Source organism: Macaca nemestrina, chromosome 3 (genome assembly GCF_043159975.1).
Source record: "Macaca nemestrina isolate mMacNem1 chromosome 3, mMacNem.hap1, whole genome shotgun sequence".
In the NCBI taxonomy this organism is placed as follows: domain Eukaryota; kingdom Metazoa; phylum Chordata; class Mammalia; order Primates; family Cercopithecidae; genus Macaca; species Macaca nemestrina.
The window spans coordinates 190034200-190061930 of record NC_092127.1 but is presented as its reverse complement, the minus strand read 5'-3'; the positions used below and the strand labels follow the sequence as shown (position 1 = coordinate 190061930).

At 46.4% G+C, this 27731-nt stretch overlaps 1 protein-coding gene across 7 annotated transcripts in view; it reads left to right on the top strand.

Annotated features, from left to right (window-relative positions):
• The window catches only part of LOC105483855 (family with sequence similarity 193 member A), a 198178-nt gene that overhangs the window by 154656 nt on the left and 15791 nt on the right, over window positions 1-27731 (top strand). For all 7 annotated transcript variants that reach the window (XM_071093911.1, XM_071093910.1, XM_071093912.1 and 4 more), the window contains 6 exons: window positions 395-667; window positions 4171-4474; window positions 5552-5735; window positions 6963-7193; window positions 10247-11105; window positions 26781-26862. In XM_071093911.1, the coding sequence (XP_070950012.1) occupies window positions 395-667; window positions 4171-4474; window positions 5552-5735; window positions 6963-7193; window positions 10247-11105; window positions 26781-26862 (1933 nt within the window). The remainder of the gene's footprint in view (window positions 1-394; window positions 668-4170; window positions 4475-5551; window positions 5736-6962; window positions 7194-10246; window positions 11106-26780; window positions 26863-27731) is intronic.

The following is a 27731-nucleotide window of genomic DNA, read 5'->3' as shown; positions in this document are numbered from 1 at the left end:
AGCCCCCGCGTGTGCCAGAACAGCAGGCTACACTTGACATCCTGATCTCTGCTTGGGAAGGATTTCTAGCTGTGTGACCTTGGGCAAATTGCTTGGCCTCTCTGAGCCTCAGTTTCTTCATCTTCTTAGGATGGGAGTAATAGTATCAACCTCAGAAAGTAGTTTTAAGACTTTACGTAACTTTGGAAAGCACCTAGCACAGGAATTGGCACATAGTAGGTGCTCAATACAGTTTTTTCTTAGATTAAGAACTGGTTGACTTAGCGTCATCCCAGTGGGATCCTGACTTCAGTAGCACCCCCAGTGTCAAATGTTCAGTCATCAGCATGTCTTTTAGGGTTTAGCTAAGTATGATTGCTGTCAGAAGCCATAATTTTCCTGTTCTTCTTTGAAGGGAGTGAAATATTAGGGCCAACACTCTCAGAAACAAGACCAGAAGCCCTTCCACCTCCATCTAGCAATGAAACACCTGCAGTCTCGGATAGTAAAGAGAAAAAGAATGCTGCAAAAAAGAAGTGTTTATACAATTTCCAAGATGCTTTTATGGAAGCAAACAAAGTTGTCATGGCCACCTCATCAGCCACGTCCTCCGTGTCCTGCACAGCTACCACAGTGCAGTCCAGCAACAGCCAGTTCAGAGTGTCATCCAAGAGACCTCCTTCAGTAGGTAAGGCTTGAAGGCTCACTGGCCCTCGGGGTCTGCAGGAAGGCTGGGTTTACTGACTTCTCATCTTTGTAACTGCCTTTTACTTGGCCCAGCCCGAGGCGTACGTGTAATTAACTGTGTAATTAACTGACCAAAAATGCTCACACACACAGAGCTGATCCCGAGAGCTGATCCCTAGGACTTTGATTAGAATTGTAGCTATTATGCTAGATTCCTCTGGGGCTTCACTGCACCGTCTTGCTTTTGTCTCTGTTTCTGTTGTTCTTCTGTGATAGGAAGAGGTTATTGCTTGCTTTCTCTTCTCTTTTTCTTTTTCTTTTTCAAGATAGGGTCTTGGCCGGGTGTAGTGGCTCACGCCTGTAATCCCAGCACTTTGGGAGGCCGAGGCGGGCGGATCACGAGGTCAGGAGATCAAGACCATCCTGGCTAACACAGTGAAACCCTGTCTCTACTAAAAATACAAAAAAATTAGCTGGGCGTGGTGGCAGGTGCCTGTAGTCCCAGCTACTCGGGAGGCTGAGGCAGGAGAATGGTGTGAACCCAGGAGGCGGAGCTTGCAGTGAGCCGAGATCGCGCCACTGCACTCCAGCCTGGGCGACAGAGCGAGACTCCGTCTCAAAAAAAAAAAAAAAAAAGGTTGGGTCTCACTCTTGTTCGCCCAGGCTGGAGTGCAGTGGCACAATCTCAGCTCACTACAGCCTCCACTTCTTGTGTTCAAGCGATTCTCCCACCTTGGCCTCCTGAGTAGCTGGGACTACAGGCGCCCACCACCATGCACGGCTAATTTTTGTATTTTTTGGTAGAGACGGGGTTTCACCACGTTGGCCAGGCGAGGAGGTCATTGCTTTCTGAGCATGTGGCAAGATTTCTCAGAAGCTGCTTTAGGAAAATGCTGAGCAGATGTGAGCTGGCTCGAGGAGGCCTCACTAGCCAAAGCTGGGAAAGATTGAGCATTAAAAGGAATGAAGAGGCTGAGTGCAGTAGCTCCCAGCATTATGGGAGGCTAAAAGGGGAGGATTGCTTAAGCCCAGGAGTTTGAGACTAGCCTGGGCAACATAGTGATGAGACCCCGTCTCTAAAAACAAAATTTAAAAAACAGTAAGGAAGTTTGACTATAGCATACAAATAAAGTCAAGAATCCAAAGGGATTAGGGTGCTCAAACAGAGCAGTAGGGTGGGAAGCTCCTTCTTCTAGAAGCACACCTCCTCCAAATGTGTAAGAAGGATAGGAGTGACACTTCAGCATGCTGCGCCCCTGGGGTAACAGCTGGTGCAAGTACGCAGCATTCATGGAGGTTAACGAGGGATGTCAGTTTGGGGAATGGAGTATTTCTGCTGTTCAAAAGCAGCACCCACAGGGAACTGACAGATTACACAGGAATGGTGGGTGCCTGTGTTAATCCATTCTCACGGTGCTATGAAGAACTACCCAAGACTGGGTAATTTATAAAGGAAAGAGTTTTAATTGACTTTCAGTTCCACATGGCTGGGGAGGCCTCAGGAAACTTACAATCATGGTGGAAGGTACCTCTTCACGGGGGACAGAACGAATACCCAGCGAAGGAGAAGCCCCTTATAAAACCGTCAGATCTCGTGAGAACTCACTAGAACAGCATGGGGGAAGCCCCCACCATGATTCAGTTATTTCCACTGGGTGCCTTCCACTACACAGGGGGATTATGGGAACTACAATTCAAGATGAAATTTGGATGGGGACACAACCAAACCCTATCACTGGGGACTGACAGATTACAAAGGAATGGTGGATGCCAGACTCTGGAGGAACCTAGCAGACAGTGCCATGCACATCACCATGAAACAGAGAGACACTGGTTGCATCCCATTGCCACAAACTCAAAAGAATCCAACATAATATTTGCAGGATTTGTGCCCAGAACATTTTATCTAAATCTACCAAGACAAGACAAATCCAAATGGGCAGACAGGTGGCCTATTAAAAAAAAATGTTAGGCCAGGTGCGGTGGCTTATGCCTGTAATCCCAGCACTTTGGGGAGGCCAAGGCAGGCGGACCACGAGGTTAGGAGATCGAGACCATCTGGCTAGCACAGTGAAATCTCGGCTCTACTAAAAATACAAAAAAATTAGCTGGGCGTGGTGGTGGGCTTCTGTAGTCCCAGCTCTGTGGGAGGCTGAGGCAGGAGAATGGCGTGAACCTAGGAGGTGGAGCTTGCCGTGAACCAAGATCGAGCCACTGCACTCCAGCCTGGGCGACAAATCGAGACTCCGTCTCAAAAAAAAAGTTAGTCTTGTGAAAAGAGAAAAGGGTTGGAAGAGGCTGGGTTGGTGGGAAAGCTATAATGGACATGTGAAGGAAATTGGAAAATTAAATATGGGTTGCACCTTAGATGAGAGTATCTTGTCAGTGTTGTTTTTTGTTTTTTGTTTTTTTTTTGAGACAGAGTTTCACTCTGTCGCCCAGGCTGGAGTGCAGTGGCCAGATCTCGGCTCACTGCAAGCTCCGCCTCCTGGGTTCACGCCATTCTCCTGCCTCAGCCTCCCAAGTAGCTGGGACTACAGGCGCCCACCACCTCGCCCGGCTAGTTTTTTTGTATTTTTAGTAGAGACGGGGTTTCACCGTGTTAGCCAGGATAGTCTCAATCTCCTGACCTTGTGATCCGCCCATCTCGGCCTCCCAAAGTGCTGGGATTACAGGCTTGAGCCACCGCGCCCGGCCTTCCTGTCAGTGTTAAATGCCATTGAGATGATCATAGTATTGTGGTTATTCAGCAAAATGTCAAAAAGAGAGAGAGGGAGGGAGGGAGGGAAAGAAAGAAAAGAAAGAGAGGGGAGAGACGGGAGGAAATTTTTAAGTAAAAAGTGGCTCACACCTGTAGTCCCAGGACTTTAGGCGGCCCTGATGAGAGGATCGCTTGAGCCCAGGGGTTCAACACCAGCCTGGACAACATAGTGAGACCCTGTCTCTTAAAAAAGAAAAAGGTGATTTTTTTTTTTTTTTTTCCTTTGAAATGGAGTCTGGCTCTGTCGCCCAGGCTGCTGGAGTGCAGTGGTGTGATCTGTGATCCTCCTGCCTCAGCCTCCCGAATAGCTGGGACTACAGGTACATGCCACCATGCCCGGCTAATTTTTTCTGCTTCTAGTACAGACAAGGTTTCACTGAGTTAATCAGGCTGGTCTCTATCTCCTGACCTCGTGATCCGCCGGCCTGGCCTCCCAAAGTGCTGGGATTACAGGCGTGAACCACCGCACCCAGCCAAGAAATTTTTTTGAAAAAGCAAACTGTCGATGTTCTGAGGAGCTCATGCCGAAGTGTTTTAGAGGCAAGTGCAATTGGCAGACATTCAGCCGAAAAGTGTGTGTGCATGTAAGAAATAAAGTTTATAAACAGGACAGAATATTAGGTCGTGATGATGAAGCAAGGTGAAGGATGAATGGGTTCTCTGTGTGTTCTTTCAGATTTTCTGCAGGTTTGAACATTTTTGAAACAAAAATTTGGCAGTGACTCTCACCTCTCTAAATGCAGGTGACGTGTTTCATGGCATCAGCAAGGAGGACCACAGACACTCGGCCCCAGCCGCCCCGAGGAACAGCCCCACGGGCTTGGCCCCCCTCCCAGCGCTCTCGCCTGCTGCACTCTCACCTGCCGCGCTCTCACCTGCTGCTCTTTCACCTGCTTCCACACCTCACCTTGCAAATCTTGCAGCCCCATCATTCCCCAAAACAGCAACCACAACTCCCGGGTTTGTGGACACACGCAAGAGTTTCTGTCCTGCACCCCTGCCCCCGGCCACAGATGGCTCCATTAGTGCCCCTCCAAGTGTCTGCAGGTGAGCCAAGTCCTGATTGGGGACATGGGAGCACTTTGGAAAATGGGTGTTACACTGCACTAGCACAGCTACAGAAACTTCCCTGGGACCATGCAGTTGAAAAGCCTAGTGAAATGCTGAGGGAATGCAAGGATGTCCCCAGCAGAGGCCAAGTGTGGAGGGGCTCCCATCTCAGCCTCTAGTTCTGCAGACAGAAGAGCAGGGGCAGTGGGCTGCCATGGAAAGGTAGGCCAGTTACCCCTAAACACTGACAGCATCGGGGGCGTACATTGTTTGTTATTTGTTGTATAAGTTGTATTTGTTATACCTAGGGTGGAATCAGAAGAAAATGAATGAAATGCGTATAGTAAAAACACAATACGACAAACACTCAACAGGTTTTTGTTTTGTTTTGTTTTGTTTTGTTTTTGAGACAGAGTCTTGCTCTGTCGTCCAGGCTGAAGTGCAGTGGTGGAATCTCAGTGCACTGCAACCTCCATCTCCTGGGTTCAAGCGATTCTCCTGCCTCAGCCTCCCAAGTAGTGAGACTACAGGCATACGCCACCATACCTGGCTAGTTTTTGTATTTTTAGTAGAGATGGGTTTCACCATGTTGGCCAGGCTGATCTCGAACTCCTGACCTCAGGGGATCCGCCTTCCTCGGCCTCACAGAGTGCTGGGAGTACAGACGTTAGCCACTGCACCCAGCCAGACTTTCCTTTTAAGACAATTTCTGTTACCTTTGAACTCGCCCATTTGAAGCTATACCCCTTCTCCCCCTTAGTATGGAAGCTGTGGTGGCAGGGACAGTCTTAGAAGGAGTCATTGGAGAGACTGCGTGTTCCTGTTCAGTGGCGCTGTATGAGCGCTTTGAGGGACCGCCTGCATGCGTGCGCACACGCCATGCCTCCCACGTGAGCCCCTGGCCAACGTCTTTGGTGCATGTGTATGACTCCCTAGGAACCTTGGGGCTATGCATCCTCTGCGCTGCCTCTTGTCTGTGAAATGGGCAGGACAGTGGGTGGTCATGCTCAACAATGGGAGTCATTGCCTCCCGGGGCCGGCCACTTGCCGATGAGCTTGTGTGCAATTTTGCAGTGACCCTGACTGCGAAGGGCACCGCTGCGAGAATGGTGTCTACGACCCACAGCAAGATGATGGGGATGAGAGTGCAGATGAGGACAGCTGCTCTGAGCACAGCTCCAGCACCTCAACCTCCACCAACCAGAAGGAGGGCAAGTACTGCGACTGCTGCTACTGCGAATTCTTTGGGCACGGCGGGGTGAGTGCGTGAGGTCAGCACGTCATGATGTGGGAAGTGTGCAGCACATGGGCTCCTCTGCAGAAATTCTGCACCTCTAGGATATATCCATCGTAAAGAAGCAAAGAAAAATATTTGCCCAAAGATTTAGCCATAATGATTTTTTGCTTCATTTTTGCATTTTGTTTGTGGTTTTTAAGGTAATTGGTAAATCAGGGGTGCAGTATTCCTACTGAATACCCATTGGTAGGAGGTTGTTAACCATGGTGTATCCATATGGTGGAACATTGTGGCCAGTGACAGCAGCGTTGTGTGTGTGCAGTTGGATTTCTCTTGCTTGAATACAGAGGGCGTTGGTACACACAACGTACTTGTCCATCTTTCCAGAGCTGTGATTTAATTTATACAACCAGTTATCACCCGCAGTTTAAGAGGGATGGGTGGTAGGAATAGCAGGGGCTTATAGTTGTTCTTTTTCTGCTTTAGCTCTGTTTGCATTTCCTAAAATGTGCACATATTTTTATAGTAAGAAATTTGGCAGTAGGATTCAGGGCAGGTTTTTTTTGTTTTTGGCACCAAAAAGGAAACCTACAAATGGATGGAAAGATACTACAGACACATTTATTGACATGAAAAGATATTCACACCATATTAAATAACAAGTAGAGGCCAAGCACGGTGGCTCATGCTTGTAATACCAGCACTTTGGGAGGCCAAGGGAGGAGGATCTCTTGAGCCCAGGAATTGACCAGCTTGGGCGACACCGTGAGACCCTTTCTCTACAAAAAATGAAGAAAATTAGCTGTGGGTGTGACGGTACATGGCTGCTTTGCTTGAGCCCAGAGACCAAGGCTGCAGTGAGCTATGATCGCACCACTGCACTCCGGCCTGGGTGACAGAGCAAGACCCTGTCTCGAAAATAAGTAAATAAATAAATAAATAAATAAAGTATATTAATCAGAATTTGTAATTGTTTCCTTTTTAGTTTAAAAATTCACTTATGTGCATAGCTGTACATGTTTTACCAGGTTTTTCATGAATATGTAAAATTTGAGGATAGGTATCAAAATGCCACTTTTGGATGACTTGCTGATAGGTTTTTCTTTTTTTCTGCTGGTTTTATTTCCTTATTTTTCACAACAAATATATACTACTTGAATAATAAAACAGTTTATTTTTGGAGGTGTGGTCTGAAATTTATTACATTCAAAATTTTTGAAACTTAAGCGTAACTGTTGTTTTTCTCAGCCTCCAGCTGCACCAACAAGTAGAAATTACGCAGAAATGAGGGAAAAGCTTCGCTTACGGCTGACCAAGAGGAAAGAAGAGCAACCTAAAAAAATGGATCAGATCTCAGAAAGGGAAAGCGTCGTTGACCATCGGAGGGTGGAGGATTTATTGCAGTTTATAAACAGCTCTGAAACCAAACCAGTGAGCAGCACGCGTGCAGCAAAGCGGGCAAGGCATAAGCAAAGGAAGGCAAGTGACAGGTCTCAGCACCTGGAGGTGCCAGGTCTGAGGGCATTTGAGGGTGTTGTGCAACACCAGTCTCCAGGCAGGGCTGAGCTACAGAAGGCTGGGGCTCTGAAGTGAGTTTACTTGCCCACAACATTGCTCCGAGAGCCAGCCTGTCGCTGGTGGCCTGAACTGGAGACCGGTAAAAAACTTCACTTTGTTTGTGTTTTCAGGAAATTACTTCCCCTTTTGTAGAATGGGTTTGTTCTTGTGCTGGCTGTCACGAGGGCAGCAGCAGACACTCCAGCTTTATCTGTTGGAGAACCTTCTTTTCCAAGAAAGGAGCCCTCAACTGTAGAGATGGTAGAAGAAAGGCCCAGGTGGGCTTTTGGGGCCTGTGGGTGAAGAAGTGTCTTTGATATGAGGCTGGGGCGGGGCACTTGGCACAGGGAAGTCTTCTGGACTCAGGTCTGAGCATGTCCCCCATGCTCCTCTTGTCCCACTGCTGTTCCAGATGAAGACCAGTACATGGCATTGATTAGAGGGGAGGAAAATAAGTCTTCATGGGAAGGCATGAGCAGTTCTCTCCTTTCCAGTGGGCATGGTGTGTCACAAAAAGCAAATGTCAAATAGACAAAAATAATTAGCCAGGAATGGTGGTATACGCCTGTAGTCCCAGCTACTCAGGAGACTCAGGTGAGAGGATCGCTTGAACCTCAGAGGTGGAGGTTTTAGTGAGCCAAGATTATGCTACTGCACTCCAGCCTGGGTGACTGAGAGTGTCTCAAAAGAAAAAAAAAAAAAAAAAAAAAAACCTTTTCTCTTGGAGGATTTTCTAAATGCCCCTATGCTGGAGCAGTTCCAAAGAGCCTTCTGGTTTCAGCTCCCTAAAAATGTCAGGCTCCAAGAGCCAGACCTCAGTGAGCAGATGTGGGCTGCATGCAGAGGGAACTTGTAGGTTCCTGGGGTTCTGACAGTAGGACAGTTGTCTTGGGAAGAGGCCAGGTTTCTGTCCGCGGCATGGTCAGGCAGAGAGGTGAGGAAGAGGATGATCCCACAGTGGACCAGAGGGTGGGCCCGATGTCCTGTGTTGTTACTTCTATCTTAGCTGTTGCGATTGTTCTACCCTCAAGAACTCTGCTCATGCCTCGCAGTCCTGAAGTAGGTTTAGACTGATTATTGGGCCTGATTGGGAGGCTTTAGGGGAGAAGCCTTGTTCTGTGCCCCAGAAGACTGGAGACTGCTGGAGTGGGGAGAACATAGTGTGTCCTCCATTCAGGAGTGTTCAGCATCAGGGGCCCCCACGGTGGTCCAAGGCTCTGAGACCTCCCATTGAGATTCACTGGAGGCCTCTGGGACCCCTTCCTGAGTTTTCAGGGTACTCTCCATCCCAGGCTCTTGCCCTCTGACCTTGCAAGTGGTCTGGATCCAGACTTGAGGCCCAGCTGATCCTTAGAGGCTGATGTCATAGGCCCTGCTCAGCAACCAGTCCCACCTCGAGGGACCGCCTCCTGGTGCTTGCTACACCGCACCCATTTTACAGAGCAGCTCACAGATGTGTGTTGAGGCTCACTGGCTGGCTGCTTGTTGAAGGGACGGCAATAGTTCACCTGTTTTGTCCCGTAGCAGGTCCAACCCGGAGGCCTGTGCTGGGGCAGCCACCCTGCTAAAGACCAGGGCACCTGCCCTCACGTGCTTGTTATTGGTCCACATATTGACAAGACACCCATGTTGGATTTAGATCGGCTCTGAGAGGACGCCAGCTGACCAGTGTGTGCCAGCAAGTGTCCTGATGGAGTCAGTCTCCCCACTTCTGCAGTGCAGCCCCACAACTCACTCCAGACATTGGACTGTAGGACCCACCATGAGGTGGCTGCTGGGTGCTGCTCCTGACATACACATGGAGAAGGATGTTAAATAATTTTTACTTGAATTGTCAAATGAAATTTTTAGTAACATACCAATGTTAAATTTGTATCATAATTTTTAAGTTTTTCAAAAGATAATTTTCCTGTTAATAATATTGTGAAAAATAATTTACACTTGGGGAGTACTTTTCTATTTCTCTAGGAGAAATGCTTTTGCCAGAGTTTCTCATAAGCCCCAGCATTTCTAAAGGTTGGTGGTGGATGGAGCTGTGCTCCTGACACTGATGACTCCCATCTGCTTTCTGAACACAAAGAACAGTTTCCATTTGTGCCCCTGGAGTATGTATGTATACATCACTACTCAAAGGCAGTCTTCACTTGGGATGAAAATTAATTTTCCATCAATTTGGACAGTGAGTCATTTGCTCTGTCCCACTAGTGAAAATATATGGCACTTTTGTTTATCTGCTAGGGTGGGAAGAAGGAATTTCTGTTTCTTTTACTACACATTTCTTTTTGTGGTGCCATCACAGCTCATTGCAGCCTCGACCTCCTGGCTTCAAGCGATTCTCACCTCAGCTTCCCAAATAGCTGGGACCACAGTCGTGCGCCACCACATCCAGCTAATTTTGATACTTTTTGTAGAGAGAGGGTTTTGCCGTGTTGCCCAGGCTGCTTTCGAACTCCTAGGATCACAGGTGTGAGCCGCTACACATTTCTTACATTCCCTGTTCAGGTGAATGCATTAGCCTTCACCTGGAAAGGTGGCCAGAGTTCTGGCAGCACGTGTGCAGCCTCAGTACTGCCCAGGCAGGCTGTGGTACTGGTTCCATCATCCATTCCTCCAGGCAGCACGATGCCCTGCCGCACCTGTGAAGGGGTAGCTGGCTCCCTGGATGTGTGCTTTGCAGCTGCTTTGCCCTTGGTTACTGTGTTTAGCACCAGGTCAAAGGCTATGGGGAATTTTTTGTTAACTACCACCCCCCCACCCAAAAAAGTAAGCATATACTTTAGTAAATAGATGAAGTTTGACAATCCTGTAGAGTAAGAGAATTGGAGGTGGGTGTGTGTTAAGTTCTGATGTATTACAGCCTCTTCAGAGTTTATGTTCCATATGTGATTCGTTTTTAAAATTATCTTAGTTTTTCTGTATGACTTAAGTTTTAGCACTCACTGTAGTCTTAAACTGCCTTCTTTTCGCATTGGCAGCTGGAGGAGAAAGCTCGCCTGGAAGCAGAGGCCAGGGCCCGGGAGCACCTGCACCTCCAGGAGGAGCAGAGGCGGCGGGAGGAGGAGGAGGAAGAAGAAGAGGAGGAGCGTTTCAAGGAGGAGTTTCAGCGGCTTCAGGAGCTTCAGAAGCTAAGAGCTGTAAAAAAGAAGAAGAAGGAGAGGCCAAGTAAAGACTGCCCCAAGTTGGACATGCTCACTGGAAATTTCCAGGCAGCAACAGAGTCTGTCCCTAACTCTGAAAACATCCACAATGGCTCACTAGAGCAAACTGAAGCACCAGAAACCTCTTCTCAGTCCCCATCTAGGCATATGAACCACTCAGAGCCCAGGCCAGGGCTAGGGGCTGAGGGGGATGCTGCAGACCCCGTCATCACCAGAGACTCCAAATTTCTCCTCCCCAAGGAGGTGAATGGGAAGCAGCATGAGCCACTCTCTTTTTTCTTTGACATCATGCAGCACCATAAAGAGGGAAATGGCAAGCAGAAGCTGAGGCAGACCAGCAAGGCCAGCAGCGAGCCAGCAAGGAGGCCCACGGAGCCGCCCAAGGCCACAGAGGGGCAGCCCAAGCCTCGGGCCCAGACTGAGTCAAAGGCTAAGGTGGTTGATCTCACATCCATCACAGAGCAGAAAAGAGAGGAGAGAAAAGTCAACAGTAATAACAATAACAAAAAGCAGCTGAACCACATCAAGGAAGAAAAGTCAAACCCAACCCCTATGGAGCCCACCTCTCCCAGTGAGCATCAGAACAACAAGCTAGTGCTGGCAGAGTCCCCTCAGCCAAAGGGCAAGAACAAGAAAAATAAGAAGAAGAAAGGAGACAGAGTCAACAATTCAATTGGTAAATACAGAATAGCGGGAAGGTATTTCTGAGCGGTGCCTGGTTTTCCACGTGTGATGTGCTAGTATGGGAAAACACCGGGTTTGGCGTGCTCTCGCCATGTGGCCTCCCTCCTGTAGAAAAGAGTGTAGAGGGGCCGGGCATGGTGGCTTGCACCTGTAATCCCAGCACTGTGGGAGGCCAAGGTGGGCAGATCACCAGAGGTCAAGAGTTCGAGACCAGCCTGGCCCTGTGAAACCCTGTCTCTACTAAAAATACCAAAAAAAATTAGCTGGGCTTAGTGGCGTGCCTGTAGTCCCAGCTACTCGGGGAGGCTGAGGCAGGAGAATCGCTTGAACCCAGGAGGCAGAGGTTGCAGTGAGCCAAGATCGGGCCATTGCACTCCAGCCAGGAGACAGAGGGAGACTCCATCTCAAAAAAAAAAAAAGGAAAAAAAAAAAAAAAGAGGATTTCTACCCCCTCCAGTTCCCCAACTGTAGTTCCCCAACATCAGTATTTCCCATGTTTGCTTCGTCATTCTCTCTCCCTCTCTCTCTCATTTTTCTGGACAGAATGCGAGTCACTTCATACATGACACCCCTTTAATCTAAAATACTTCTGTGTATATTTCCTCAAGATAAGGACACTTGGACACATAAAACCACAGTACAGTGATCAAAATGAAGAAGTTGACACTGATCCAGTGCTATTCTCTAATGGTACACCTTACTCATGTTTCTCCAGTTGTCCCTTTAACATCCTTTATAGCAAAAAAAAAAAAAAAAAAGCTCTGTTGTTTCTCCTGACGTGGGATCCAGTCCAGGATCCCCTGTCATATCTCTTTAGTTTCCTTTCCTTTGGATCGGTTTCTCTGTTTTTCATGACCTTGACTTTTTTGAAGAGTACAACCCATTTATTTTTTTAGAGTAACCCTTGGTCAGGGTGTATGTCCCATGTCTTCCCGTCAGATTCAGATTCCATGTTTTGGGCAGCAACACCATTGATGTGACCAGTCCCTGCTGGTGTATCCCACCAGGAGTGGATGATGGCGTCTGTCCCTTCACTGGGAACGGGAACTCTGATCCTGGGTTGAGCTGGTCTGCCCATTTTCACTACGGTCAAGTTAGTATTTCTTCTTTGATAATTAGTAAGTGTCTTATGGGGAGACGAGTATCCCGTTTTTATTGAACATTCACCAACTAGTTGTAGCATCCATTAATGATTCTTGCCTGAAATGTTTATTACTGTGTTGTCATATGGTGATTTTTTTTTTTTTTTTTTTTTTTTGAGATGGAGTTTCGTTCTTGTTGCCCAGGCTGGAGTGTAATGGCGTGATCTTAGCTCACCACAACTCCCACCTCCCGGGTTCAAGCGATTCTCCTGCCTCAGCCTCTTGAGTAAATGGGATTACAGGCATGCACCACCACACCCGGCTAATTTTGTGTAGTAGAGGTGGGATTTCACCATGTTGGTCAGGCTGGTCTCAAACTCCCGACCTCAGGTGATCCGCCCGCCTCAGCCTCCCAAAGTGCCGGGATTACAGGCGTGAGCCACCGCCCCCGGCCCCCGGCCCCAGTGGTGATTTTTCTAATATTATTCTTTCTGTATTTGTTACCTGCCATTCAACTGTAGGAAGAGCTTTCCAACCCCATGTTTTTTTTTTTTTTTCATTTAGTTGTATCAGGATGGATCCACGAATTTTTACTTGATGCTATAGATTAGAATCTTTTACAAACGCTATTTATGTTGCTGTTCTGATTGTCTGAGATTTGGTCAGTGGGAGACCCTCGGAATGGCTTTTTCCTTAGATGGTTTGAGGTGGCCCTACCAGCCTTTAAGCACTTTATACTTTCTGTCATGGTTCGATGCTCTGGGCTCATCTCATGTCTTCTCTCTCCCAGCCCTGAACCAGCCGTTTCTCCAAGGAGCCCTATTCTTTCTTGAATAGTGGTGTTCAGAAACCCAGACCTGGACACTGCCATATGGCATTGCTTCTAGGCCCTCTCAGTCAGCAGAGCGGGAGGAGTGGGGGTGTGAGCGTGTGCACATGAGCACCTGCCACCTACACACGCAGAGATGTCTATTTTATCTAATTGCTATGTACAGGCCGTGCGTTCCCACAGATATCCCAGCCCCACTCCTGTGCTACAGCAAGTGTTCTCCCTTCCCCCGCCCACCTTTTTAACTCCTTAGATAGTAAGAACCTGGACCCCATCATCCACGGTGCCTTTACTGACTTGCCGAGTCCTACAACACAGGTAAAGGGTTCAGAAGTGCCTGCCTTGACCCTGATGGGAAACTCTGGGCATGCTTTTGGTATTTGTTCAGTTCTTTGTGTCTTTAGCTAACTCAGGGTGTGGTGATAACACTGAATTTACAAATGACTTAAATTAGTTCTTTGCACCTTTAGTACAATTATGCTACTCATTTAAAACATATTTGATTGCATTTTTCCATTTGTATTCCATTTTGTTTTCTCCCCTACCCAATCCCTCTTTTTTTTTTTTTTACCTACTCCCTGTAAGTAACTAATCAGTTTCTTATTTGCTTTTCTTTTTTACGTAAAAGGTAGTATATTACAGATTTAATATTGAGTTTTGGATTTTTTTCTACTTAATATATTCTGGGAATCACTGCACATCAGTTCCTAGAGATTGTCCTCATTCTTTCTACAGCTACACAGTACTCCATTTAAAGTGTACTCTGATTTCTTCAGTCACTCCTCTGTGTGCAAGCATTTAGGTTGTTTCTAATGCTTTGGTTTTTTGTTTTTGTTTCTGTTTTGAGGTGGACTCTCACTCTGTCATCTAGGCTGGCATGCAGTGGCACAGTCTTGGCTCACTGCATCCTCCACCCCCCAGGTTGAAGCAGTTCCCTCAGCCTCCCAAGTAGCCGAAATTACAGGCAGGTGCCACCATACCCGGCTTATTTTTGTATTTTTAATAGAGATGAGGTTTCACCATGTTGGCCAGACTGGCCTTGAACTCCTGACCTCAAGTGACCTGGGACTACAGGTATGAGCCACCGTGCCTGGCCTCAGTGCTTTGTTTTAATCATTACACCCAGTGCTACAGTGAGTACTTGTGTGCATATGTATTTCCATATTGTTTGGAGGTGCTTCCTTGGAGCATTTTCCCAGAAGGGAGAGGGCTGGGTCAAAAGGTAAGTGTGTTCCCTGTGTGGTGGCTCATGCCTGTAATCCCAATACTTTGGGAAGCCAAGGCAGAAGGATTACCTGAGATCGGGAATTTAAGACCAGCCTGGGCAAAGTAGCAAGACCCCGTCTCTACTTAAAAAAAAAAAAAGAAAAAGACACTTAGCTGAGCGTGGTGGCGCACGCCTGTAGTCCCAGCTACTCGGTAGGCTGAGGCAGGAGAATCACTCGAGCCCAGGAGTTTGAGGCTGCAGTGAGTCATGATTGCACCACTGCACTCCAGCCTGGGTGACAGAGTGAGACCCTGTCTCTTAAAAGAAAATTTAAAGCAGCCAGGCACAGTGGCTCACTCCTGTTATCCCAACACATTGGGAGGCTGGGGTGGGCGGATCACGAGGTCAGGAGATCGAGACCATGCTGGCCAACATGAAACCCCTTCTCTACTAAAAATACAAAAATTAGGTGGGCATGGTGGCTCATGCCTATAATCCCAGCTACTTGGGAGGTTGAGGCAGGATAATCACTTGAACCGGGGAGGTAGAGGTTGCAGTGAGCCAAGATCACACCAGTGCACTCCAGCCTGGCAACAGAATGAGACTCTGTCTCAAAGAAAAAAAAAAATTTAAGGCTGGGCACGGTGGCTCACATCCATAATCCCAGCAGTTTGAGAGGCCAAGGCAGGCAGATCACTTGAGGTCAGAAGTTCGAGGCCAGCCTGGCCAACATGTGGAAAGAACCCTGTCTCTACTAAAAATACAAAAATTAGTCGGGTGTGGTGGTGCTCTCCTATAGTCTCAGCTACTGGAGACACCGATGCAGGAGGATCACCTGAGCCCAGGAGACGGAAGTTGCAAGTCAAGATCACGCCACTGCATTCCAGTCTGGGCGACAGAGCAAGACCCTATCTCTAAAACAAAATAAAATAAAAATTTTTAAAAAGGTAAGTGCTTTCATAGTTTTTTTGCTAGCTACGTCCAAGTTCTCCAAACCTTCCAGTCAGCCTACCCACCAGCAGCATCTGAGTGCCTGTTTGGCCACAGCCTTGCTTACAGAGTATGTTGTCAGGCTTTCTAACTTTTGCCAATCCATTAGCTGCAGTAAGCCCTCAGTGTACTTTTCATTTGCATTTTTCTCTAATTACAATGAGGTCAATATTATTAAGGTCTATTTCTTTTTGTGTGTATGAATTTTCTTTTCGTATCTATTTCTCATTTCTTACTAGGTTTTTGGCCTTTTCCCTTTTGTATTTAAGAATTTTTTATACGGTAGGGACATTAACCTTTTACTCATGCAGTGTATGCTGCAGACGTTCTCTCTCAGTTCGTAAGTCGTCTTTGACTTGATGTATGCTCTTCAGTCAGGAAATGTTCTTCCTTTTATGTGGTCAGCTTCTTGATTTTGTTATTGCCTCTGGATTTTGAATAATTGTTAGAAAGCTTTACCCTAACATTGTGGTTAAAGAGGAACACACCCATGCTGCCTTCCAGTATCTGTGTAGTTTCATTTTTTTTTCATTTATATCCCTGATATGTTTGGAAATTTTTCTTCTGTGTGGTGTGAAATATGGATCCAATTTCTCTTTTTCCAAATGGTTAACGAGTTGTCCCAGCACATTATTATTATTTATTCTTTTTTTGGGGGGGTGGGGTATAGGGTCTCGCTCTCTCACCAAGGCTAGAGTGTGGTGGTGTGGTCATAGCTCACTGCAGCCTTGAACTCCTGGGTTCAAGTGATTCTCCCGCCTCAGCCTCCTGAGTAGCTGGGACTACAGGCATGTGCTACCATGTTGGCAATTTTTTTTTTTTCCTTCTTTTAGTAAAAACAGGGTCTTACTACATTGCCTTAGCTGGCTCTAACTGCTGGGCTAAAGCAATCTTCCTGCCTCAGCCTCCCACAGTGCTGGGATTACAGACATGAGCCACCATGCCCGGCCTTAGCACCAGTTATTATAAAGTTCATCCTGGACCAGGTGTGAGGGTGATGGCTCATGCCTGTGATCCCAGCACTTTGGAGGGCCAAAGCAGGAGGATCACTTGAGCCCAGGAGTTTGAGACTAGCCTTGGGCAACATAGTGAGACCCCATCTCTACAGATATTTTTTTTAAAAACAGCAGGGCATGGTGGTGCACACCAGTAATCTCAACCACTTGGAAGGCTGAGGCAGGAGGATCACTTGAGCCCAGGAGTTTGAGATTACAGTGAGCTATAATTGTGCCATTGCACTCCAGACTGGTCTATAGTGAGACCTTGTTTCTACAAAAACAAAAAAAAATGATAAAATCATCTTGTCCCAGTGATTCAAGATGCCACCTTTGTCTTACAATAAATTCCTTCCTTTCCTTTCCTTCCCTTCCCTTTCCCTTTTCCTTTCCCTTTCCCTTTCCCTTTCCCTTTCCCTTTTTGAGACAGAGTTTCACTCCTTTTGCCCAGGCTGGACTACAGCGGCATGATCTCAGCTCACTGCAACCTCCGCTTCCTGGGTTCAAGCAATTCTCCTGCCTCTACCTCCCAAGTAGCTGGGATTACAGCCATGCACCACCACGCCTGGCTAATTTTGTATTTTTAGTAGAAACGGGGTTTCTCCTTGTTGGTCAGGCTGGTCTCAAATTCCCAATCTCAGGTGATCTGCCTGCCTTGGCCTCCCAAAGTCCTGGGATTGCAGGCGTGAGCCACCGTTCCCGGCCTGTCCTACAGTAAATTTCAATATTCACTTGGGTCTGTTTCTGGAATTTCTCTTCCTTTCCTCTCTGTTTACTTGTGTCATTATTACATTTAGTTATTTTTAGAGGCTCTACATGTTTTAATATCTTGTAGGGCTATTCTCTCCTAATAGCTTTTCCAGCTCAGTATTTCCCAGGCTATTTCTTGTTTGTATTTCCATATGAACTTTAGCGTCAATGTGCCTGGCTCCATTTTAAAAAAAGACTTGTTGCCGGGCGCGGTGGCTCAAGCCTGTAATCCCAGCACTTTGGGAGGCCGAGACGGGCGGATCACGAGGTCAGGAGATCGAGACCATCCTGGCTAACACAGTGAAACCCTGTCTCTACTAAAAATACAAAAACTTAGCTGGGCGAGGTGGCAGGCGCCTGCAGTCCCAGCTACTCGGGAGGCTGAGGCAGGAGAATGGCGTGAACCCGGGAGGCGGAGCTTGCAGTGAGCTGAGATCCGGCCACTGCACTCCAGCCTGGGTGACAGAGCGAGACTCCGTCTCAAAAAAAAAAAAAAAAAAAAAAAGACTTGTTGGGGCTGGGTGTGGTGACTCAACACCTGTAATCCCAGCACTTTGGGAGGCCTGGGTGGACGTATCACCTGAGGTCAGGAGTTGGAGATCAGCCTGGCCAATGAGATGGTGAAACACCGTCTCTGCTAAAGATAAAAAAATTAGCCAGGCATGGTGGCGAGTGCCTGTGGTCCCAGCTACTTGGGAGACTGAGACGGGAGAATTGCTTGAACCCGGGATCCAGAGGTTGCAGTGAACCAAGGTTGCTCCACTGCACTCCAGCCAGAGCAAGAGTGAGACTCTCCCCCCACAAAAAAGCAAAACTTGTTGGTATCTTTATTGGAATTGCATTGTACTTGTACATTAATTTAGGGAGAATTGATGTTTTTATGATATTGATCATTTCTTCCAAGAACAAGAGATGTTTTTCCATTTGTTCAAGTTTACTTTCAGGTCATTCAGGAATATTTTAAATTTTCTCTTATGTATTTTTCACATTTCTTACTAAGTTTGTTTCTCAGCATTTAATCACCTTTGTTTTTAATTTAAGTGGAGTTTCTCCACCATTATATTTCTAATTCTGAACTATCCAGTACAGTAGCCACTAGTCACATGTTATTGTCAAGCACTCGAAATGCGGCCAGTTCAAATTGAGAAGTGTTACAAGTGTAAAATATACACTGGATTTTGAAAACCTAGTGTGAATTAAAAACAGTGAAATATCTCAGTATAATTTTTAATATTGGCTACATGTCTAAATCATACTATTTTGGATATATTTAATTAAATATATTACTGCAATTAATTTCACCTGTTTCTTTAAAAAAATTTTTTTTAATGTGGCTTTTAGAAAAATCTTATGTGTGTGGCTCAGACTCAGACTCTCTCTCTCTCTCTCTCTCTCTCTCTTTCTTTCTTTCGTTCTTTCTTTCGAGGCAGAGTCTCACTCCATCACCCAGGCGGGAGTGCAGTGGCACAATCTCGGCTCACTGCAACCTCCGTCTCACTGCGGCCTCTACCTCCCAGGTTCAACTCCACCTCCCGGGTTCAAGCAGTTCTCATGCCCCACCCTCTCGAGTAGCTGGAATTATAGGTGCCACACCAGTACACTCATTTAATTTTTGTATTTTTAGTAGAAACCAGGTTTTACTATGTTGGCCAGGCTAGTCTCAAACTCCTGACTTCAAGTGATCCTCCAACCTTAGCCTCCCAAAGTGCTGGGATTACAGGCATGAGCCACTGCGCCCAGTCTCAGATTGTATTTCTGTTGGATAGTGCTGCCCTACCTGGTTATTTGTGTGTGAAAGCTATTGATTTATATATGTATGATTGATTGATTGATTGATTGATTGATTTTGAGATGGAGTTTCACTCGTTGCCCAGACTGGAGTGCAGTGGTGCATTCTTGGCTCACTGCAACCTCTGCCTCCCAGGTTCAAGTGATTCTGCTGCCTCAGCCTCCCAAGTAGCTAGAATTACAGGCAAGCAAAACCACGCCCAACTAATTTTTTGTATTTAGTAGAAACAGAGTTTTACCATGTTGGTCAAGTTGGTCTCGAACTCCTGACCTCAGGCGATCCACCCATCTTGGCCTCCCAAAGTTCTAGGATTACAGGTGTGAGCCACCACGCCCGGCTGTATTTTTATTTTTTAATTTTTATTTATTTTTATTTTTATTTATTTTTTGAGATGGAGTTTCACTCTTGTCACCCAGGCTGGAGCGCAATGGTGCGATCTTGGCTCACTGCAGCCTCCGCCTTCTGGGTTCAAGCTATTCTCCTGCCTTGGCCTCCCAAGTAGGTGGACTATAGGCGCACACCACCACGCCCAGCTGGTTTTTGTATTTTTGGTAGAGCTGGGGTTTCACCATGTTGGCTAGGCAGGTCTCAAACTCCTGACCTCAAGTGATCTGCCCTCCTTGACCTCCCAAAGTGCTAGAATTACAGATGTTAGCCACCTCGCCCTGCCTATATGTTAGGTTTATATCTTCTACTTTACTGAATTGTTCTATTGTTTGAGTCTTACTGTTGATTCTCTGGGGTTTTCCAGGCATTCTATTACATATGTGTACAAATAGAGAAAGCTTTACCTCTACTTTTTCCATTCTTATGCCTCTAATTGTTTTCTTTTACTTAACTGCATCTTTTCTGATCTTAACAGAAATGTCTCTGGTGTTTCCACATTAAGTAAGATGTTGGCTTTAGGTTTATATATTATAAGATAATTATTTGAAATTAGCCACATTAAAAAAATTTAATGTTAAAAAAAAATCCAGCGATTCCTCATCTCTTGAGTGTTTTTCGTTAGGAATGGGTGTTAAACTTTCAAGGTTTTCTAGCATCTGTGGAGATAACCATGATGTTTCTTCTTAGACGTATTAATATGGTGTTTTATGTTACTTGATTTTTAAGTATGAACTGAACTTGAATTCCTGCAATAAAGCTCACTTGATTGTGGTATATTCTTTTGTTTTGGAATCTGTTTACACTATTTAATATATTTACACCTATATTATTTTTAGGAGAGATGGGTCTGTGACTTCCGTTTTTGTTCTGTCTGTATTATCTTTGAGTGTCAGTATTATACTTGCCTCATAAAAAGAATTAGGAAGTTTTTGGCTGGGCACGGTGGCTCATGCCTGTAATCCCAGCATTTTGGAAAGCTGAGGGGGGTGCAGATCACGAGGTCAGGCGTTTGAGACCAGCCTGGCCAACATGGTGAAAACCCATCTCTGCATTTTCAGTGGTCTGGAACAGTTCACTCTGGGACCATCCAGGCTTTAAAGGTTTGATAGAAATCCCTTTGCAGGCCCCGTGGACCGGGTGTGTTTTCTCTGGTCCTTGCTAGCAGTCTTCTCTCCTCTCTGGAAATTATTCTATCTCTAGTGAGGTTAATTATGGTAAACCATCTTTCTGTAGTAAATTATTCTTTTCAACTAGATTTTCAAATTTATTTACATAGATGTTTGCAAGGTAGGCTCATCATAGTTTTAAATTTCTTTGCAATGACTATTTTCACCTGTCATTTCTTAGTTTGTATATTTTTCCTTTCTCCCTATTTTGCCTAAGTTAATGGTTTGTGTATTTTGTTAGTTTCTTAAAATCTTGTTAATTTATTTTTAGGTTTACTGTTTTTCTTTTTTTTTTTTTTTTTTTTTCCAAGATGGAGTCTTGCTCTGTTGCCCAGGCTGGAGTGCAGTGGCGCCATCTCAGCTCACTGAGCTCCGCCTCCCGGGTTCACACCATTCTCCTGCCTCAGCCTCCCCAGTAACTGGGACTACAGGTGCCCGCCACCACGCCTGGTAACTTTTTTGTATTTTTAGTAGAGACGGAGTTTCACCATGTTAGCCAGGATGGTCTCCATCTCCTGACCTCGTGATCCAGCCGCCTTGGCCTCCCAAAGTGCTGGGATTACAGGTGGGAGCCACCACACCCAGCCTACTGTTTTTCTTTACCTCCTTTCTTTCTTTTTTATTTTTTATTTTAAGACAGAGTCTCACTCATTGCCCAGGCTGGAGTGCAGTGGCACAATCACGGCTCACTGCAGCGTCAACTTCCCCAGGCTCGGGTGATCTTCCCCTGCCACCTTCTCAAGTAGCTGGTACCACAGGTGGGCACCATCACACTCGGCTAATTTTTTTTGTAGTGTTTGTAGGAACAGCATTTCGCCAGATTGCCCAACCTGGTCTCAAACTCCTGGGCTCAAGCCATCCGCCCACCTAGGCCTCCCAAAGTGCAGGATTACAGGCATAAACCACCGTGCCCAGCCTACCTCGTTAATTTCTGCTTTCATCTTTATTTTCTTTCTGTGTTTTCTTTGGTTTTACTTTGTTGGGGTTTTTTCTAACTTTTTAATTTAGAAATTTAGTTCATTTTGTTTTTTTCTTCCACGTTTATTGATAAAAGTGTTCAGCACATGGAACTTTCCTCTGATCTTTTTCTTAGCCATATCCCATAGAGTCTGATAGATAAACAAAGTTTTGTTTGATTTGTTTTTGAGATGGAGTCTCTTTCTGTCACCCGGACTGGAGTGCAGTGGCACGATCTCAGCTCACTACAACCTCTGCCTGCTGGGTTCAAGCAGTTCTCCTGTCTCAGCCTCCTGAGTAGCTGGGATTACAGGCATGCGCCACCACGCCCGGCTAATTTTTGTATTTTTAGTAGAGACGAAGTTTCACCATATTGGTCAGGCTGGTCTTGAACTCCTGACCTCATGTGATCCACCTGCCTTGGCCTCCTAAAGTGCTGAGATTACTGGTGTGAGCCACCACCCCCAGCCTCCATCATTTTTTTAAAGAAATTCTGGGCTGGGCGCCATGGCTCATGCCTGTAATCCCAGCACTTTGGGAGGCCGAAGCAGGCCGATCTCTTGAGGTCAGGAGTTCAGAAACCTGTATTTACTACTAAAAATACAAAAATTAGCTGGGTGTGGTGGCACGTGCCTGTAGTCCCAGCTACTGGGGAGGCTGAGGCAGGAGAATCGCTTGAACTTGGGAGGCAGAGGTTGCGGTGAGCTGAGATTGTGCCACTGCACTCCAGCCTGGGAGACAGAGTGAGACTCCATCTCCAAAAAAAAGAAAGTCTGTAAATTCCATGTGTTTTTTTTCTTTCACTCGATAGTGTAATAGGCAACTTTTAAGTTTCCAGGTAGGAGAAACTTTTTTATTGTTAATAATTTATAGGTTTTTTTCATTGCGATCAGAGAATATTGTTTTTCTGTTTTGCAAAACCTAGTGATACTTTCTGAGGCCCAGTGTATGTCAGCTTTTGTAACTCCTCCATGTGTACTTGATAGAAGTGTATTTTCTTGGGTCTTGGTATAGAGTTCACTGTGAGTGTGTATATATGTACATATGTATTTACATATGGAGATACATATATGTATACACCTCCATGATACATTAATTCTGTTGTTTAGGTCTTCTGTATATCCTTATTTTGTGTCCTCATGGCCTGTCTTCTGTGGCTTCTTATTACTATTATTATTATTTTTTTTATTATTGTTATTTTTTTTCTGAGACAGAGTTTCATTCTGTCTCCCAGGCTGGAGTGCAGTGGCACGATCTCGGCTCACTGTAAACTCCGCCTCCCGGGTTCACGCCAGTCTCCTGCCTCAGCCTCCCAAGTAGCTGGGACTACAGGCGCCCACCACCGCGCCCGGCTAAATTTTTGTATTTTTAGTAGAGACAGGGTTTTACCATGTTAGCCAGGATATTCTCGATCTCCTGACCTCGTGATCTGCCCGCCTCGACCTCCCAAAGTGCTGGGATTACAGGCATGAGCCACCGCGCCCGGCCCTATGGCTTATTATTAATACGGTTCTGTTTTTCTTGCATCTCCTGTTTCTGTGTGGTTTGGTGCACATTCCTGTGATATACTCTTAGTTACTTGTGGCTTTTTGTGTTGAGAAGCGGCCACCTTCTGGTTGTGCTTTGTGCCTGCGGCCTGAGTCCTGCTCTGTCTGCATTGTGATTGCTGCCCCTGCTCTCTTCGGCCCATTTGCCTGACAAGGCAGCCTTGTCCTTGGCCCTTTGTTTCCAGCCTTTTCCTGAGTGCCTTGGGTTTAGGTCGTTCTTCTGTGTGAAGCACACCTGAGGTTTGCTTTGTGAGCCAAATTGAAAATCTTCTCTTCAGTCAGTTTAGCCCATTGACACTTAGTGATATAACTATGTGGTTGGTCTCAACCCTGTCATTATTTTATAATTTCTGTATTTTATATTTACTGTGTGTTTTTCGTGTGTGTGTGTGGATGGGTTGTGGGTTTTTTTGCTTTTTAATTTCTAAAAATATTTTGGGGCCAGGCGTGGCTCATGCCCGTAATCCCAGCACTTTGGGAGGCTGAGGCAGGCAGATCACCTGAGGTCAAGAGTTCAAGACCAGCCTGGCCAACATGGTGAAACCCCGTCTCTACTTAAAAATACAAAAATCAGCCGGGCATCATGGTGCATACCTGTAGTCTTAGCTATTTGGGAGGCTGAGGCAGGAGAACTGCTTGAACCCAGGAGGTGGAGGTTGCAGTGAGCTGAGATTGTGCCACTGCACTCCAGCCTGGGTAACAGAGCTAGACTGCCTCAAAAAAGAAAAAAAAAAAAAAAAAATGGCCAGGCACGGTGGCTCACACCTGTAATCCCAGCACTTTGGGAGGCCGAGGCGGGCAGAGCATGAGGTCAGGAGATCAAGACCATCCTGGCCAACATGGTGAAAACCCCGTCTCTGCTACAAATACAAAAGTTAGCTGGGCGTGGTGGCGGCGCCTGCAGTCCCAGCTCTCAGGAGGCTGAGGCAGAAGAATCGTTTGAACCCAGGAGGTGAAGGTTGCAGTGAGCTGAGATCATGCCACTGAACTCCAGCTTGACAATAGAGCAAGACTCCATATCAGAAAATTTTTTAAAAATTGGAGGTATTAGGAAAATTGGTGCTTTTCTCCTAGTGCCTTCCTATAGACTTGCATACCCCACTCATGCTCCTGGGGTCTGAGTTCCCTGTGTACCCCCTCGTGGCCTGCCGTGTTGGCATTAGGAGGTCCTCTGACACCCACTCATTGCCTCCACAGCAGGCAGTGAGTGGATTCCATTCTTTGTGTTTTGCTCTTTTCCTGTCTCCCTGCCTCTCCTCTTCCCATTTATTTATTTATTTTTATTTATTTATTTATTTATTTATTTTTTTGAGACGGAGTCTCGCTCTGTCGCCCAGGCTGGAGTGCACTGGCCGGATCTCAGCTCACTGCAAGCTCCGCCTCCCAGGTTCACGCCATTCTTCTACCTCAGCCTCCCGAGTAGCTGGGACTACAGGCGCCCACCACCACGCCCAGCTAATTTTTTGTATTTTTATTAGAGACGGGGTTTCACCGTGGTCTCAATCTCCTTACCTCGTGATCTGCCCTCCTTGGCCTCCCAAAGTGCTGGGATTACAGGCGTGAGCCACCGCACCCAGCCCCATTTTTCATTTGTGTTGTTTCTGCTCTGTCAGAACACACGATATTCTTAAGTACACAGTTTACTACAACAGGGCTCCCGCTTGCTTCTGCTGAGTGTTCCCAGGAGTCTTCAGGTTGGTGAAGCTCATCCTCAGGCAGTGGCCTTGAGTAGGGCCACAGAATTCCCTGAGCTCTGGAGAAGTAAGCTTTGGCCTGTTGTATTGTCAATGAACAGATAGTTTGGTTGGATATAAAATCCTTGGATCAACTGATTTCTCCTGTTTAATATAGTGTGGTGGTTGTAAAAAATTTCTTCCTGATACCAAATTGGTTAAAGTTGTGTTTCATGTTTTTCTTACACCAAGATTTTATAGACTGATTATTCTAGCTCTAGTCAGGAAAAGAGAATATTATTAGAAATCTCTTTATTATGACAGCACTTCCAGCAGGCATGCCAGCTCTGTTTCCTTCTCAAGTTGGAGCTGTTTTCTTCTAGAACTTCTTGTGGGTGGCTGCTGACATCATGCTTTCTTAGGTCTTCACTTTTTGTACATCTGGAAATGCTCCGGCCTCCTCTCACCCTTGCTTGTGCATCAGTTTCCTGGGTCAGTGGACAGTGTTCTGTGCTTGCTTTCTGCTGCTTGAGTTTTTAAAAATGGAGACTCAGAATGCTTTCCCATACCCTGAAGCACCTCTCTGTACAAACATGTGGAGCCTGCTGTGGCTGGGGGCTGTCCTCACTCTCCAGTCACATCTGCTGTTCTGTGCCAGGATTGAGCCATTGACTGCGTTTCATTTAACCTAATCTTTCCCTTCCTCCTAAGTGTAGATTACTGAAGGTTGACTTTCCAGGCCGTTCCCTGAGCACACCCAGCCTTCATTCCTAAACCACCCAGTCCCCAGTGGCACCAGTGACTGTGGCCTCCACCCCGCTGTGTGCCCTCAGGGATACAGTTGGGATCCGAGTAGCCAAGGCTGTCATAGAGCAGGTCCTTAGAGGAGACTCGTAAGTGACATTTCTGTGAACAAACACATTTGAAAGCACTTGCCTGGTGCTGTGTGAGTCGTCAAAAATATTAGCTATTACGCAAGTAAAACATGCCTCATGCTACCATGGCAATTCCCCAGTGGTAGAAAGAAATGGAGTGTTTATTAAAGGTTCTGAAAAATTGTCCCATGTTGAGGACTGCGGGGAAATGGAGACTCACCTTTAACAAAGAAATGTCAGTGGTTCCTGTCCTCTTTGTTCACATTGATGGGGCTGGATGCTAGGTGCACTGCACCCCCCACCCCATCCCAGCCCAGATATGTGCTGCTGGAGTCACTTTGATACTAAAGGCTCAGATAAGGCCCCGGGAAGGTGCTCAAGATTGAATTAGATGAGTGACCCGAACAGAACAGAGGAGTAGAAATTCTCAAACTTGCCTGAGAGTCTAGGAAATTGAGTAATCCTTAATGATTTCCCTGCTATCCTGCCTGTTTTCAAAGATGGTTGTGTAATTGCAGCATGAAATGTAGCCTTGGTTTTTGTTTGGAACAACTTGAAAGTGTTTGGCCAGGCACAGTGGCTCACACGTGTAATTCTAGCACTTTGGGAGGCTGAGGTGGGTGGATCATTTGAACCCAGGAATTCAAGACCAGCCTGGGTAACATGGTGAAACCCTGTCTCTACCAAAAATATAAAAATTACACAGGCCTGGTGGTGTGCACCTGTGATCCCAGCTACTCAGGAGGCTGAGGCAGGAGGATTGCTTGAGCCTGGGAGATGGAGGTTGCAGTGAGCCGAGATCATGCCTGGGTGACAGAGTGAGACTTCATCTAAAATAAAAGAAAAGAAAAGTTTTGATGAAATCTCTGGATGTCATATGGGTGAGATGAATGCCTGGGAGAACCGCCTTCCTGTAGGGTTGATGTCTGGGTCCTCTTCCTGTCAAGGGCACATTCGAGGGACAGCACTTTCCTTAATATGGGCCTGCCCTCTGGATAGCTTCTGCTGGCAGCTATGCTCTGCCTGACACCAGCAGAAATTTTGGGCAGTCCCTGGGCTTGCATGCAGTTTAGATTTCTGGGAATGTTCTTGCTAAAGGGCTCTCTGATGGGCTGCCTGTCACGTAATGACCAGTCACATGGGGAGTCTAGGTTCTAGCAGACATGTCTTCTAATGGGACCTGAAGCCACGGTTGCTTTGCTTAGCGGACATGTGAGTTCTGTAGTTTCCAGGTCAGACCTGGATGTTCATAAACACACCAGAGAGCTGTCCTCCTTTGGCCTTCTGTAAAATCTCGTTTGAGAAAAACGTTTACAATTTTTGAAGTTGTTTAAATTGAGCGAAGCCAAATGATTTCTTCTGTTCTGATAAGATAGCCTGCTACTGTAATTTGACTTGCTGCTTCTCTTTTATTTTACAGATGATGTCTTTCTACCTAAAGATATTGACCTAGACAGTGTGGATATGGATGAGACAGAGAGGGAAGTGGAGTATTTCAAAAGGTAAATGTGGAGGCTGTGTGTCTGAAACCGTGGTGATTGTGTGCTTGCCATACATGTTTGGTTTTCTGTCTTTCCACGGCACTTCTAGTTGTCTTAGACGAAGTTACATCAAGCAAGCCATGCAACCTGGCTACTAAAGAGCCTTGTAGCAGGACAGGCCAGCCACACACACCCCTCCCCCACTCCCAGCACTCACAGTCTCACTTCTCCTCCCCCTCACATGCTAGAAAAATAGTTGATAGCAGTGGCTTCCCCCCACCCCTCCCCACCGAGGCGGTGACTCTCAAGGTGTCCTGGGCCAGCAGCGTCTCCGGGGGGATACAGGCCCCTCCCTAGACCTGCCGGATCAGATTCTGGGAAGGGGCCGGCATCTGTGTTATTGAAAGCCTTCCGGGTGACCCTCACATATGCTGATGGTTGAACACACTGGAGCAGTATGCTTTTAAGAAGAAAAGTAGCATTTTAGATACTTGCTGTTTTCCTGATGGGCAAATTTTATCAGTGCTATGTTCTATAATGTTTTATCTACTGTGTGAATTAATGGTAACAAAATTTTGTTTTATTTTATTTTATTTTTGAGAGGGAATCTCGCTCTGTCACCCAGGTTGGAGTGCAGTGGCACCATCTCAGCTCACTGCAACCTCTGCCTCCTGGGTTCAAGCAATTCTCCTGCCTCAGCCTCCGGAGTAGCTGGGATTACAGGCACCCGCCACCACACCTAGCTGATTTTTATATTTTAATAGAGATGGGGTTTCACCATGTTGACCAGACTGGTCTCAAACTCCTGACCTCAGGTGATGTACCTGCCTTAGCCTCCCAAAGTGCTGTGATTACAGGCGTGAGCCACCACACCCGGCCTATTTATTTCA